The 13,739-nt window shown below is 39.4% G+C and overlaps 2 protein-coding genes across 3 annotated transcripts in view; one reads left to right on the top strand and one right to left on the bottom strand.

Moving 5' to 3' along the window:
• The window catches only part of gsap (gamma-secretase activating protein), a 65,315-nt gene that overhangs the window by 20,071 nt on the left and 31,505 nt on the right, over positions 1-13,739 (bottom strand). For both annotated transcript variants that reach the window (XM_085139016.1, XM_085139017.1), the window contains exons 27-28: positions 13,560-13,654; positions 12,885-13,004 (exon numbers count right to left, since the gene is read on the bottom strand). In XM_085139016.1, the coding sequence (XP_084995142.1) occupies positions 12,885-13,004; positions 13,560-13,654 (215 nt within the window). The remainder of the gene's footprint in view (positions 1-12,884; positions 13,005-13,559; positions 13,655-13,739) is intronic.
• On the top strand, positions 6,517-11,466 carry LOC146499626 (uncharacterized). Its single transcript, XM_085139024.1, has 2 exons — positions 6,517-6,912; positions 10,145-11,466. Exons 1-2 carry the CDS (start codon positions 6,517-6,519, stop codon positions 10,685-10,687), a joined length of 939 nt encoding a protein of 312 aa, XP_084995150.1. The 3' UTR covers positions 10,688-11,466.

Below are 13,739 nucleotides of genomic sequence, written 5' to 3'. Positions count from 1 at the left end.
TTACAAAAAAACAGCTGAACATGAGAGGTTTTTGGACCACTTTTGTGTTTTCCATTCTTTAAGCACCGGTTTGAGCACCGTTTAAGCACCGGCACCGTTTCAAAAGTACCGGTTTGGCACCGGTATCGGATAAAACCTAAACGATACCCATCCCTACATGTGAGTACTAATTACTAATTTAATTCTTAGAACCACTTACGACAGCAGTTTCAGCACAGACATAACTCCACACATCCCAAGCAGCAAAGCGATATTAATTCCTAATAAAGTTAACGATACTTAAATAAATAAAACAGCCAATGTGAAAATATGCAAACATGCGGCTAAAATCAGATTATTATTAATGTGCATTAAACCTTATTATAGTAGCTGTTATAAAGGAGCTGCGGAAGCACTTAGACTTGGACTTTGGTGCAATCAGTCTTTGACTGAAGGTTCTGCTGGTGATAACCTCCAGGGCATGGAGCAGGTGTGTAGGGTTGATCATAACTTATTTCAGCTTCTGGAGCATTTTTCTCTCCACCACCTGCTGGACTGTCTCAAGTCCAGCAGGATCCAATTATTTCACACATTGCTCTTAAATGGCACGCAGAGGTGGGACTACAGAGCTCTGCACTGCACCTAGAGAGTGCAGTACCATGCCAAAGCTTTCATGGGGCTGAAGTTGGTGGGTGGTCAGCCCACCATTTATGGTTTGAGCTAAAAACCACTGGAAGTACTACCACTAACTTTTATATAGTTAAGTGGCAAATTAAGATGGTAAAACCTGCTTAACAGCAGGATTTTAGCATTGCCATTCTGAACACACAGCATTCTAATCTTACAATGTTGTATATCTACAACATATATACAGTATATTGATTGGATGGTGTGGAATAAGGGAAATATTTTACTGCTACTCATACTCATCATTATCACCATTGCATTAATTAACTTTGCATTAAGTCATTACAATTGCATTAATTAAATTAATCATCATTTCAGTAAAACATTTATTGAAGCTGTTGGCATTACATTAACCTTTTTATTACAGGTACAGCTAAGATCATTTTACACACATTGCATTTTGTGCTGATTAAAGAGTTGGAGCTCAGTCAATTAATTGGAGGTTGTAAGCTTTGTTTGGCGCGATGTCCAGACAATCTATTGTGTAAGTGCCGTGGAGCTATAGAAGGTTACAACTGCGTACACGCCTACAAAACACATATAATACATATAATCTAGAAACAGGCTTGAGTGAAGGCCTGAATGTATCCGGCTTCTTGTTGCATTTGAGTTTTGCTTAGTAACAGGTGACAGAAGATGGGCCAAAAAGGAGGACCAGTCCGTGGGAAATGTCAGAGCCTGAATCCATCGCCATATTTGGAGAAGATGCTAGAGAGGGGAACTTCAGTGTCTGCATTTATCTCTTAAAATTGCTCATTGTCTATAAAACATGCAAATGATGCCCTTAAAATACAAATTATGTTCTTGTACAGCGCAAGAAGGGGCGTTAACCAACCCTGACATTATAAAAGCAATCTGAAGTGTATTTTTGGGTGGAGATCTACATCTGATGTTTTGCAGTGTACATCTTCCCACGCGTGTGTTCAATTAACTCATCTGTTTGATTGCATCCTTCTGGGCCTCTGATATTTTGTTTTGGCTCTCAACATCGCGAATCGGGACAATGGGGAGAACTTTCAGTAAAAACATACTAAGAACATGACGCAGAGCCAATTACACCAACTTTGAATACATTCAGACTGTTTGAAATATTTCTTCTTCAGATATTTTTGGGTCTGTTGATCTTTGTGACAAGTCAAAAATGTTTGGCCTTTAAACAATGCGCTCTTCATGAAGTCAGATAACTGCAGCATCTTGCAAACATGCTCCCTTATTACCCACGTCTCTGTAGTGAACATCTAAAGATATTTTGAGGCACTAGTTGTGTCAATTCCTTTTACTATAAAGCTGTTATGTCATGTTGATTTTTGTATTATATCAGGCCACCATTTATGGTTTGAGCTAAAAACCACTGGATGTGTCACGGTTCTGGGTCAGTTTCGACCCAGTATTTTGAGTTTTGGATTGTTAGTTTATTTTTGACTAATTGTCGTGGTTTTGGGCACTATGAGGATTATTATTATTAGAATTCTATGTTTCTGTTTATTCATGTTAAGGATTTGTTCTCGGTTGTATCTCACGTTTAGTTTAGTTCAGGTTCCATGTGTCATTCTCCGTCTGTCTCTCAGTGTCAGGTCTGCGTCTTCGTGTAGTATTCTCGTTTCCTGTTTTATTGTGAAGGTTTGAGTCTCATGTGAGTGTGTTCAGTTTTCCCTCTGTCTTGTCTTGTTGAGTATTCCCAGCTGTGTCCACCACCTGTGTGTAATTCCTGTGTTTCTCTGTGTGTATTTAAGTTGTGTCCTCTGTCATTGTAGTTGCTGGTCCGTCTGTGTTTCCACCCTGCTTCATCTGTGTGTTTCCCTGCAGTCTACCGTCATCTGTTTCTGCCCGCTCTCATTCATGTCCAGGTTCGTGTTCTATAGTCAGTTTGTTCCCAGTTTAGTTTAGGCTTTGCTCCGTTTGTCCATTTCCTTTTTTGTGTTTAATAAACCACCCTCACACCTGTACAAGTGCCTGCGTTTGGATCCTCCTTTATTTTCCACACGGCTCATCTCACTCGCCGTGACAGGATGTACTACCACTAACTTTTATATATGTCCCCAGTTGAACATTTATGTGGTGAACTGCCTTGAAATTGGGTAAAAGTGGCATTAATAGCTCTCCAATGAGCCTCAGCTATAATTCTTGGTTTTATGCTGCTTTAAATTAAGATGGTGAAACCTGCTTAACAGCAGGATTTTAGCATTGCCATTCTGAACACACAGCATTCTAATCTTACAATGTTGTATATCTAGAACATATATACAGTATATTGACTGGATGGGGAGAACTTTCAGTAAAAATATACTAAGGTCATGACGGAGAGCCAATTACACCAACTTTGAATACATTCAGACTGTTTGAAATATTTCATCTTCAGATATTTTTGGGTCTGTTGATCTTTGTGACAAGTCAAAAATGTTTGGCCTTTAAACAATGAAGTCATGAAGTCAGATAACTGCAGCATCTTGCAAACATGCTCCCTTATTACCTGTGGTGTGACCTCTTTAACAGTTTCAGTGGTCACGAGCTACTTTACTTTACTTTTAGGTGGCATTCTGACATAACAGGTGTGTGTTTGTCCAACTATTCCTCATTTCAGCTTTTCCTCATAATAGAATCAATCATTTAAGCAGCATGTATACGTAGCTGAAAATGATTTACTGATTACAGACATAAGTTGACGCCTATCTGGTTTGAGTCATTATCTTTGATTGAGCTTCAGTTGGCTTGCAGCAGCAGGTAGCAGCAGGAGGTAGGTTCATTAAACACACTTCGCTGAGGAGCGAAAAACACAGTTTGTCCCAAACCTATACTTCATACTGATCGTGAGAAAGGTTTATGACTAAATGAAAAAACACAAACAAACATAGATCACCCACTTTTGAGAGTGAGTTGTTGTATTCGCAATGCAAAGCACAAACTACGTTTTCTGTTCACAGCACTGTGAGGGCGTACAGTAACCTGTGGGAACATACAGAAAACCAGAAGTACTGAAACTTTAAAAAGTCATCTTGTTTCTGTTTGCAAAGGTTAGCTGGCAGTGACAGTTTAGTAAAGTGAAGTGAAAGTCAGTTTTAAGAACATCTAAAGGTATTTCGAGGCACTAGTTGTGTCAGTTCCTTTTACTATAAGGCTATGTCCACACGTACCCGGGTATTTTTGAAAACTGAGATTTTCTGTTTTCGTTTTAAAAAATAATCCCGTCCACACGTAAAGGCAGAAATGAAGGAAAACGCTGCTAGGAACATGCCAAAGCAACAGGTGGCGATATATTCCTAACCGTGTAGAAATGTTGGCCAATCAGAAGTCTAGAAGCCTCAGTGGGAAAAAGTAAACAAAGCTGGGGCATAGAAGCAGAACCGAGTCGTATGTGTGGACGGACAGTAACTGTGTGTGTATATGTAAGCATTTAAACACTGCAGAGAGTACAATTAACAGTAATAGTATTGTAGAAATTCATTTCACTGAAACAATAACGTGGCGCACAGTGTAACGTCAAAAAATGCGCACACCTTTGACGCTGAGTTTTCTCAGTTTTTCTTGTCCACACGTAAATGCAAAAACGGAGTTTTCAAAAATATCCACCCTGGCCGGAGTTTAAAAAAATCTCCGTTTTCAGTGACCAGAAACGCCGTTTACGTGTGGACAAAAGGTGCAAACGCATAGAAAAATCTGCGTTTTCAAAAATACCCGGGTACGTGTGGACATAGCCTAAAGCTGTTATGTCATGTTGATTTTTGTATTATACATACATACTTTTATAGTTTTTATACAGTGCATTGGTGCGTATAAACATGGTGAAGACGCTTCAAGATGATAGGAAGGCACTTGTTACATCTATGGTATCCAGAAGAGCATCTCTGAATGCTCAGCAGCAGAAGACCGCACACCATGTGAAACTCTTGTCAGCAAGGAATAAGAAACTGAGGCTACTGTTTGCATAGGCTCACCAAGATGGGACTAAGAAGATTAAAACAGAAACGCAGTTTGGTCTGATCAGTCTCGATTTCTGCTGCAACATTTGGACTATATAAACATGATCATTCTTTGTATTAACAGTTCAGGCTGCTGCCGGTGGTATAAAGGTGGTGTAAAGTTGGTGTAAAGGTGTGGCGGATATTTTACTTCGAACTCTTTGGGTTCCTTTGTACTCATAGAGATTCGTTTAAACACCACAGTCTACCTGATTATTGTTGCTGACCATGTCCATCTCTTTTGACAATATATTTTGATGGCTGCTTCCAGCACGATAATGCAACATGCCACAAAGCTCAAGCTCTTAAACTGGTTCCTTTAACATGAAAATGAGTTCACTGTACATAAATGGTGTACCTAGTTAAGTATATATATATTAAATGCTAAACATGCTGTGATGATTGCAATGTAGTGTATACTGTGTAGAATTAGTAGTAGATTTGGTACATATCCATAAGTCCTGGTGAGTTGGTAATGTTTAACTGGTAGGCAAAGTATTCTGCAAATGTATTTTATCTGCATGAAAGCTGGTCCGCATGTACATCTGTTTATCACTGTATGAACATTTTCTAGGTTTCTGGGGTAATTCAGAAAGTAGTTTACAGCAGCTGTGATCTGTGGTGACATTGGTTTTCAAAATGGCAAATATAATCAGTTGCTTTACTGATTGAAAAGACAAGCTTTTTATATCTGGTAAAGAGAAGTAAAAATGTGTAGTATTTACAGTAAAGCAGTTGGGTATTAGATAAAAGTAAATAAACACAGAAGCTTCCTTTCACAGATATGGATTAAACCTAATCCTAGAATAAATACTTCTTTTTCTACACTTAATCCATGGCTCGGAAAACACCTGCAGAAATCTACAGCCACATTAAAAACTCTGAGAAGTTGTGTTCCTTTGTGCTAAATGCTATTGTCAACACACAGACAAGCAGTCATTTTTTATTTTCTTTAAAAAAAGGCAAACTTTTGTTCCTCAAAAATAATACACTGTATAAAATGTAAATTATGTCATCATTCCCACCTTCATTGCCACCTTCAAATACTCCTCATCACTGGGGTTTCTACTCAGGAGTGTCTTTCAAAGGACATTTATGGATGCTTGTGGATTTAAAAAGGTCTCTAATTAATTTCAATCTGAATGAATTTGAAACAGACATATTCAGCCTGTGTGCAGACTGTCTGGCATATGTCTCTAAGAGATTTCTTCCCAGGATCTGCAGGTGATTGTAGTGCAGTAACAATTTTGACCCACATGGGAGACCCACACTAGAAGAAATAACCCTGAAAGTTTGGTAAAAATATAAACACAAGGCCTTGTTGAAAAATGTACTCTGGGCAGACAAATCAAAGATAGAACTGATAGAAAACACACAGGAGGAGATTTTCAGGGGGATAAACTTATACCAACTGAAATGTATGGAGGTGGTGGTGGTGGTGCTATGTTTTGGGTCGCTTTGCTTCCTCTGGGAGTGGACTGTGAATGAGCTATGAATTCTGCATTAGATCAAATACTTTTCAAGAGTGATATGTAAAAATAAAAAACTTTCCTTTTTACATAATTTGTGGTTATATTGCTTCCTGTCACTAGAAATTGCTAAAGGACACCGACTTGTGACTGGCACCTCCTTCGACTGTCTTATGTACATGCAGCTTAACTTTAAATATCCCTTGTGAAGTATTATACATAAACAAAAGAAAGAAAAAGAAGAAAAAAGCTCTTGTTTACATGTGATTTTTTCCCCCTTAAATATACCTCAAGACCACAAACCACTAGGGTGTGTGCAAAACAGCATGTAGGTCACACAGCTGAGCTGGATACAACATGGGCTATACCTCTTTCAGATTTAATTAAGTCTCACTGTTGCTATATCTTTCTCTTTCAACTTCACAATGAATACCGAAGACCATTCCAACACCTCCTCCATCCTCTTCTTTTTACCTACATTCCACAACTGCTTCTTTTCAGAATCGTGCCTCGATCCATGGTACATTGCTGCTGGTGTGGTTATTCTATTAAGCTCCATACTCGGCATCTTGGCAAACATCAGTGTGACAGGGAAACTCATTCAGAATTTGCGCGGTTCCTCCATGTCGCAGCACCTCATCTTCAACCTGGCACTGTCAGACCTCCTCTGTCTGCTCATCCTGGTGGTCGGCAGCATCGTTTTTTGGACCGGGCTACATTTAAACCATTCAGTCTGTCAACTTCTCGTTTATCTCGTATTTTTCTGCAACACCACTAACTTAAACGTTTTGGTGCTGATAAGCATCCAGAGGTACTACCAGGTATGTATTTATCAATCCTTTAAATATGTTGTCATTTTTTCTGAAAATAAGATCACAAGTAGGACTTTTGTTTGAGTCAATTAAGAGTGTTTCTTGTCTTGGAAAATAAAAAACAAATGAACAGTACTGTCTATAAGTACTGTCTAAAAGAGCCACCGCACATTTGTTTATATTTTCCTTCCAATGAGCCAGACTTTCCTAAAGTTTTTAATGTGGTCTTAATCAATTGTTTAAGGCTTTCTAAAGGTCTTTCAATGTTTTTCTTTGGACATTGGCAGCTTTTCATTTACTTTCAGTCCATTTGGGATTGCTTTGTTGTTGTTGTTGTTGTTTTTAATTTAGCCTCTTAACACTAATCTTTGAATCATTCAAGCATATAAAGGTTACAGGGATGAATCAATGCTGTGTCTACACATCACAAAAAACTGAGCAAATAACCAGTTTTTATCTTTGGGTACTTTGTTACAAGCATAATCACAAAAATGCATCATTTATTCCCATTACTCTAGTTGAATCTATAAAAAAATACCAACAATAACACAGTTTGACAGGCATAAAATAGTAATATTGCACCAACAATGTGATTCTTAAGATTTGTTAGATGAAATCTATATAAACTGAAAAAGTGGAGCACAAAAGTGAAAGTGCTAAAAACTATCTACAGATGATATTTGAAAGTCATGTCCTTAAGATATAGGGGAAAAAATCCAGCAAAGACCTGACACAGGACCTGAGAGATGCATCTGGCCCTTTAGTTGATTTATTCACTGAAACCTCCTCAGAAATGGTCTCAGGTGGCTGTCAAGAAATCATTCTTAAGGAAGGGAAACAAGGAGAAAAGCCTGAGGTAAGACAAGAACTGGGCTGAAAATCCGTGGCAACATGTCCAGCCTTGGAATATTTTTGTTCAAATCATCCTCAGTATATTCAGAAGAAGAGGTCAAAATGGAGGTAGCAGCTTCATTTTTCAGTACGACAACAATCCCACACCCACTGCCAATGCAGTAAATGCAAACCTGTATAGAAAACTGCGCAATGGAACACTATCAGTCATGGATTGGCCTCCCCAGAGCCCAGACATTAGCACTTTTGAAACATTGTGGGATCATGTTGACAGAGAAAAGAACAAAAGGCAGCCAACATCCAAAGAAGAGCTTTGAATGTCTGTGAAGGTTCTCAGTCATCCAGGTCATCGTAGTCAAAGGAGCTTGCAAAGAAAAGCGTCTGGACTTCTTTAAGTTACTTGAAGACGTTTCACCTCTCATCCGAGAGGCTTCTTCAGTTCTAAGGTCAAATGGTGGAGAGTCCCAGATATAAACCTGGTGGGAGTGTCCCCCCACAGAGGGACAAAAGGACCCCCTGATGATCCTCTAATCGCCTGAGCCAAGGTGTGGAACTGGGTGTGGGTCCCAATCAGCCAGAGTTTCGGGTGAGTTCATTGTGAAACCTGGCCCCACCTTATCATGCGAATTCCTGAGGTCAGATGGCCCAGGATGTGAGTGGATGTGAGCGACCATCTCTGTTCAAAGATGGTCGCTCACAGTGGACATAGATGGCTTCTTTCACTCCTCTTTCAAAAGGATAAAGGTCACTCTTTCGAGGATGCCAATGTTCACATTTTGGACAGAGAGGACAGATGGTTTGAAAGAGGAGTGAAAGAAGCCATCTATGTCCACTGTGAGCGACCATCTTTGAACAGAGGCGGTGGTTTACGACACCAACTGTCTGCCATCTATAATCCAGTTTTGAGATCCCTTCCCAGACGCCTTAACGCCCACTCACACCCTGGGCCATCTGACCTCAGGAATTCGCATGATAAGGTGGGGCCAGGTTTCACAATGAACTCACCCGAAACTCTGGCTGATTGGGACCCACACCCAGTTCCACACCTTGGCTCAGGCGATTAGAGGATCATCAGGGGGTCCTTTTGTCCCTCTGTGGGGGGACACTCCCACCAGGTTTATATCTGGGACTCTCCACCATTTGACCTTAGAACTGAAGAAGCCTCTCGGATGAGAGGTGAAACGTCTTCAAGTAACTTAAAGAGCTTTGAATGTTCTTCAAGAATCCTGGAGAACTATTCCTGAAGACTACTTAAAGAAATTACAAGAAAAATTTCCTATGAGTATTCAGACAGTTGGTCATCTATAATATGAACTTTCAAGCTCATTAGATTTGTAGAGCGTTTTCCATTGTTCACATACATCAACCAATTATTCTTTTCTTTTCTTTTTTTTTTTTAAAAAAGGAAAGAAAAGAGAAAGGTAGCCAAATAAAAACAGTAAAAGAAACAAATGAAAATCTACTTTGGCATGCTTAAGCCAAGCCAAGCCCTTCCTTTGGCTCACGTACGCGTAAAATTATTTCCAAAGTGAAGCATTTGTCAAGCTTCCTACATGACAGAGTCAATAATATTTATTCTTCCAGTTCCACTACTGTAAATGCAAGAAAGAATAATCTTAATCTCCTCCTGGTTCCAATATACTGTACATAGATTCCAATAAAAACCCCATTGAGACGAGATAAACTTTACAAGAGAGAATAATCCCTGCCGCTCAGTAATGTACCTCACTGGTCCCATCAGCATTTTAACCAGATATGGTCTGTAACAAATAAGCCAGCAAGACAAAGCTAAACGAGAAAGCCAAAAGACTCCCCAGTGGGACGCAGGAAAGCTGAAGGAAAGGCGAAGGGGAAGAGCCGTATTGCATGAGGTGAACATCATATTCTGAATACACAAACACTAATATCTGCATCTTATATTCCCCTGAGGATACTATTATAACCCAATTTCCATTCATAAACCCACTTTAAAATCGTAGGAGCTTGTCTTCGTATCATTATTAACTTTTCTTTCTTTCTTACTTGTTTGTATATCCATGCGCACAATGCAAACAGAAACTTCTAATATTTAATCCAGCACAGTATTGACGATGCCAATTTGATAAAATGTATATAAATGTAAAAAGAAAAGGTACAAGCTTAACAAACAGAACAATACCCTTTAAAATATGCCACTGCAGGCAAGATTTAAATAACAGTGACTATAATTCTTATTGGTGTGGGGATTAAAACCACTGATCGCATAAAGGTAATATTTAATATTACACCAATTCTTCCAGAGAATGAAATCCAGATTGAATGGGTGGGTGTGGGCTCAAAACCCACGAACACATCAGTGAAGGAAAAATGCAGCAAACTTTAATCTAAAAATGTCCTTTTCATTTGCCAGGTTCTGCACCGGGAGAAGTGGATCAAAGTCACCCCGACACAGCAGAAGATTTTTTTGTCCTCTGTGTGGCTACTCGGAGCCCTGCTTGGTATATTTTTCCTAAGTGAGGTGAAAATTAAGAAGTGGGCGGATAAGGGCTCCTGCGAGAATCTCAGCTTCTCGCCGGTACAAGAATGTATCTACATCACATTCACAGTTATCAGCCATGTCGTCTCATTGACCTGCTGCTCACTACTTGTTAGAGGGATCAACCGAATTCAAATCTTTGATAAGAAAAAGCTGAGGATTACCAAGTTATTTCTTCACATCATCACTGGTTCCCTGGTATTTGCTGTTATTGCTCTGATGTTTCGCACAGCGTATGTGACTGTGCGTCTCGCAGCACCGGAAAAACTGCTTTACATCAGCAAAATGTTCATATTTATGGAATGTTTTTACTTTTTCAAGCACTCTCTGAACCCATTACTGTATTACTTTGCCTCTCTACATGAAAGCACCGATAAGGAAATCCGCTTCTTCATGTCTCTTGATGACAGCTCCTAATATGTTCTCCCATATTTTTGGTTTCCTCATACTAATGTGGCTTGATAGCCATGAAAACTGATGGAAAAATATGGATCCTTTGTATGGACAAAAGAATTTGGATCTTTTTTACTGGACTGTGTGACTAAATGACTAAATGTATCGAGTTAAATACTAAAGTGACTCATTAGCTCATTTTCCTGTGGTATGATTATTCTGCCTTCACATTTTATCATCCATTAGGCCGGAGCCTAAATCCAGGTTACACCCTGGACAGCTCGCCAGTCTATCGCAGCGCTAACACATAGAGACAGACAACCATTCACACTCATATTCATACCTACAGCCAATTTAAAACCCAGTTAAGTTAACTCATCTGAACTGCTGGAGGAAGCACGGAGAAAAAACACGCAACTACAGATGAAACAAGCTAGCCAGTGGATTCAAACCCAGGACCTTTTTGCTGCAAGGCAACTGGACTGCCACCATCCTGCTCTACAGTTTATTACATAATATATAATAACGTAGCAATGTATGTCATTGCATGGCCAAAACACTGAACCACATCCAAAACTAATAGATAGATCTGTTATTTTGGTTCTTTAAATCTCAAACTTTGTTTGCTTCACTGAAAGAATGGGCACATAAAAAGATAAAACTATCTAATAAGGAGATCTATTTGGAGAGGAGACTTATTGTGTTTTGAGCAAATAAAATCAGATTTTTAATGTTTATATTGCATTTATGTGCTGTTTAATGAATGCGAAATCTGGTTCTGACTCCAAACACGTCACGTGAACCCTCTCTAACCGAGTGAGCAACTTAGAAAGACTGTAAAATGTTTTGTTTGGTTAATAAGCAACTTTTAATTTTGATTGCTACTGAATTTTAGACCAGTATTTATTTTCTAATGCAGCTTTAGGTTGTAACTGTTAGCCGCACTAGGCACAGACAAGTTATTTTTAACAGCAGCAAGTAGAGCAGCAATATTTATTTATCACAGGCTCTAAATAGCTAACAGCATGTTGTTTAAAATACAAAACATCTTTGTAGTATTAATGTAGTTTCCACATTATGACACGGTAAACTTCCTGACTTCAAATCTCATAATCCCATATTTTATTTACAATAGAACATAAAAATATGTCGAACGATTATTTAACAAAAGTCTGTATTTATCTGGGAACTGAGGAGATCAGCTGCTGGAATTTTGGGAGAAGAATATTTTTCATTTCATAATGCTCCAGATGTTTTCAGTGGGTAAAAGGTCTGGACAGCAGCCAGGCCTGCTCAGCGCCCTGACTCTTCTACTACTAAGCTATGCCGTTGTAACAAATGCAGCATGAGGTTTAGCGTTGATTTGCTGAAACGTGCAAGGCTTTCACTAAAATAAATGTTGTCTGGATGGGAGCATATGTTGCTCTGCATTTGTGGATGGCACTGTGACAGCAAAAGTTCTTTTTGGGGGGATGTGTTGCTGCCGTCAGATTCTAAATGAGCTAATATTTGTCATGTAGTAGTAAAACGTTCTAGTTTAAATACTGTCTGTGATTCACTGTGAACAACATGTGGTTTCGTGAGGTTTGCAAATCATTGCATTCTGTCTTTATTTGCATTTTACACAGCGATGATGACAATCTGAGAAGAATGAAAAGTTACATTTATAGTGTTAGTTTGCAGCTTAGCGTGTTAACATTAGCACTAAATGCAAACTGCACTTAAGGCTAAATCAAATGCATTAACTACACTGAACAGTCACTTTATTAGGTACAACTTGCTAGGAGCAGGTTTGACCTCTTTGTTCTGATGGTGGATCTAATTCTAGCGACTGCGAGTTCAGCAAATTCACTGCTATGCTCAAGAAACCAGTTTGAGATGATTCAAGCTTTGTGACATGGAATGATATCCTGGTGGAAGAAGATGGGTGCACTGTGGTCATAAAGGGATGGGCATGGTCAGCAACTATATTCAGGTAGGTTGGGCATTTAAATGAGGCTCAGTTGGTATTAACTGTGCCAAGAAAATATCTTTACACTGTAAAGATATTTTCAGCAGCCTGAACTGTTCATACACGCTGGATGGGTCAGTTCAAAGTTTGCTCATTCTCCTCTGACCTCTGACTTCAAAGAAGGATATCTGTATATCTCCTCTTTTTTACGAAATCAGTGCAAAATTAGAAACTTTTGAGCACTTAATACAAAAGAGAGCAAGCGCCTACCCGTCATGAGGCGAGACACAAAGGTCTCGGTGAGCTGCAGGAAACCGTGATCAATGTACTGCAGAAAGGTGTGATGAGGGAGGCAGCGCACAGCAAACACAGCAAACAAGGTGTGATAGCCTGGAGAAACACAAAGGAGGCATCTGCTTTTTATGTTCCTAAATTCTCCTGCAGGCTGATTTTTTAGCCCGTTTTCATGTTTACCAGTTTTATGTGTTCAGTCTTTGTATTATATTGTAAAAAGCCTGGCATAAAACAAATGGAACAAAGCATTCAGCTGACTGCTCAGCTTCAGAGAAATGCATTTCTTACTTTTATTTACCAAAGGGATACACGCTCAGTATGCCTGCTGCGTTACACCTTCACTTCATTTAGACGCATTTAAACCTCCAGCCTCGGTGTTAAGGGTGTGTTTATGTCTCGCATTCATCATCTCCCCCCCTCCCATTCCCTTACAGTTTATGATCCCAGCACAGAAAGCCTTCGCTGGTGCTTAGGCTCCAGAAAATTTGTCCAAATGATTAAAATGTATTCACACTTTCTTACTCATGTCTGCATATTGTTAAATGTTTAACATATTTTTACATTAGCGCAGAGGAAAAACACACACATTGTTATGCTGGCTGAGGCAGAGGCAGACCGGATTATAACAGCTAGTTTAAAAGTGTGTGATACCGGGAGGGAGGGGCAGGCAGAGACTCCGGGTGGATTCCAGGATCCGAAGCATGAAATGAAAGACGGACCACTCGGCCGGACTGCCCTGCTGCGTCCTGGAACGCGCGCACACACACACACACACAATTCAAATAAGAACATTACATAAGGTGAGTACACATGTGATGAGAGCTTAGCACA

The sequence above is a fragment of the Neolamprologus multifasciatus genome, chromosome 17 (genome assembly GCF_963576455.1).
Source record: "Neolamprologus multifasciatus chromosome 17, fNeoMul1.2, whole genome shotgun sequence".
In the NCBI taxonomy this organism is placed as follows: domain Eukaryota; kingdom Metazoa; phylum Chordata; class Actinopteri; order Cichliformes; family Cichlidae; genus Neolamprologus; species Neolamprologus multifasciatus.
The sequence above is the reverse complement of the archived record's forward strand: the minus strand, read 5'-3'. Positions and strand labels throughout refer to the sequence as shown.

Coding starts and splice junctions, on each gene's coding strand:
- LOC146499626 (XM_085139024.1), top strand. CDS start 6,517: ATGAATACCGAAGACCATTCCAACACCTCCTCCATCCTCTTCTTTTTA. Junction 6,913..10,144: donor GCATCCAGAGGTACTACCAG/GTATGTATTTAT, acceptor TTCATTTGCCAG/GTTCTGCACCGGGAGAAGTG.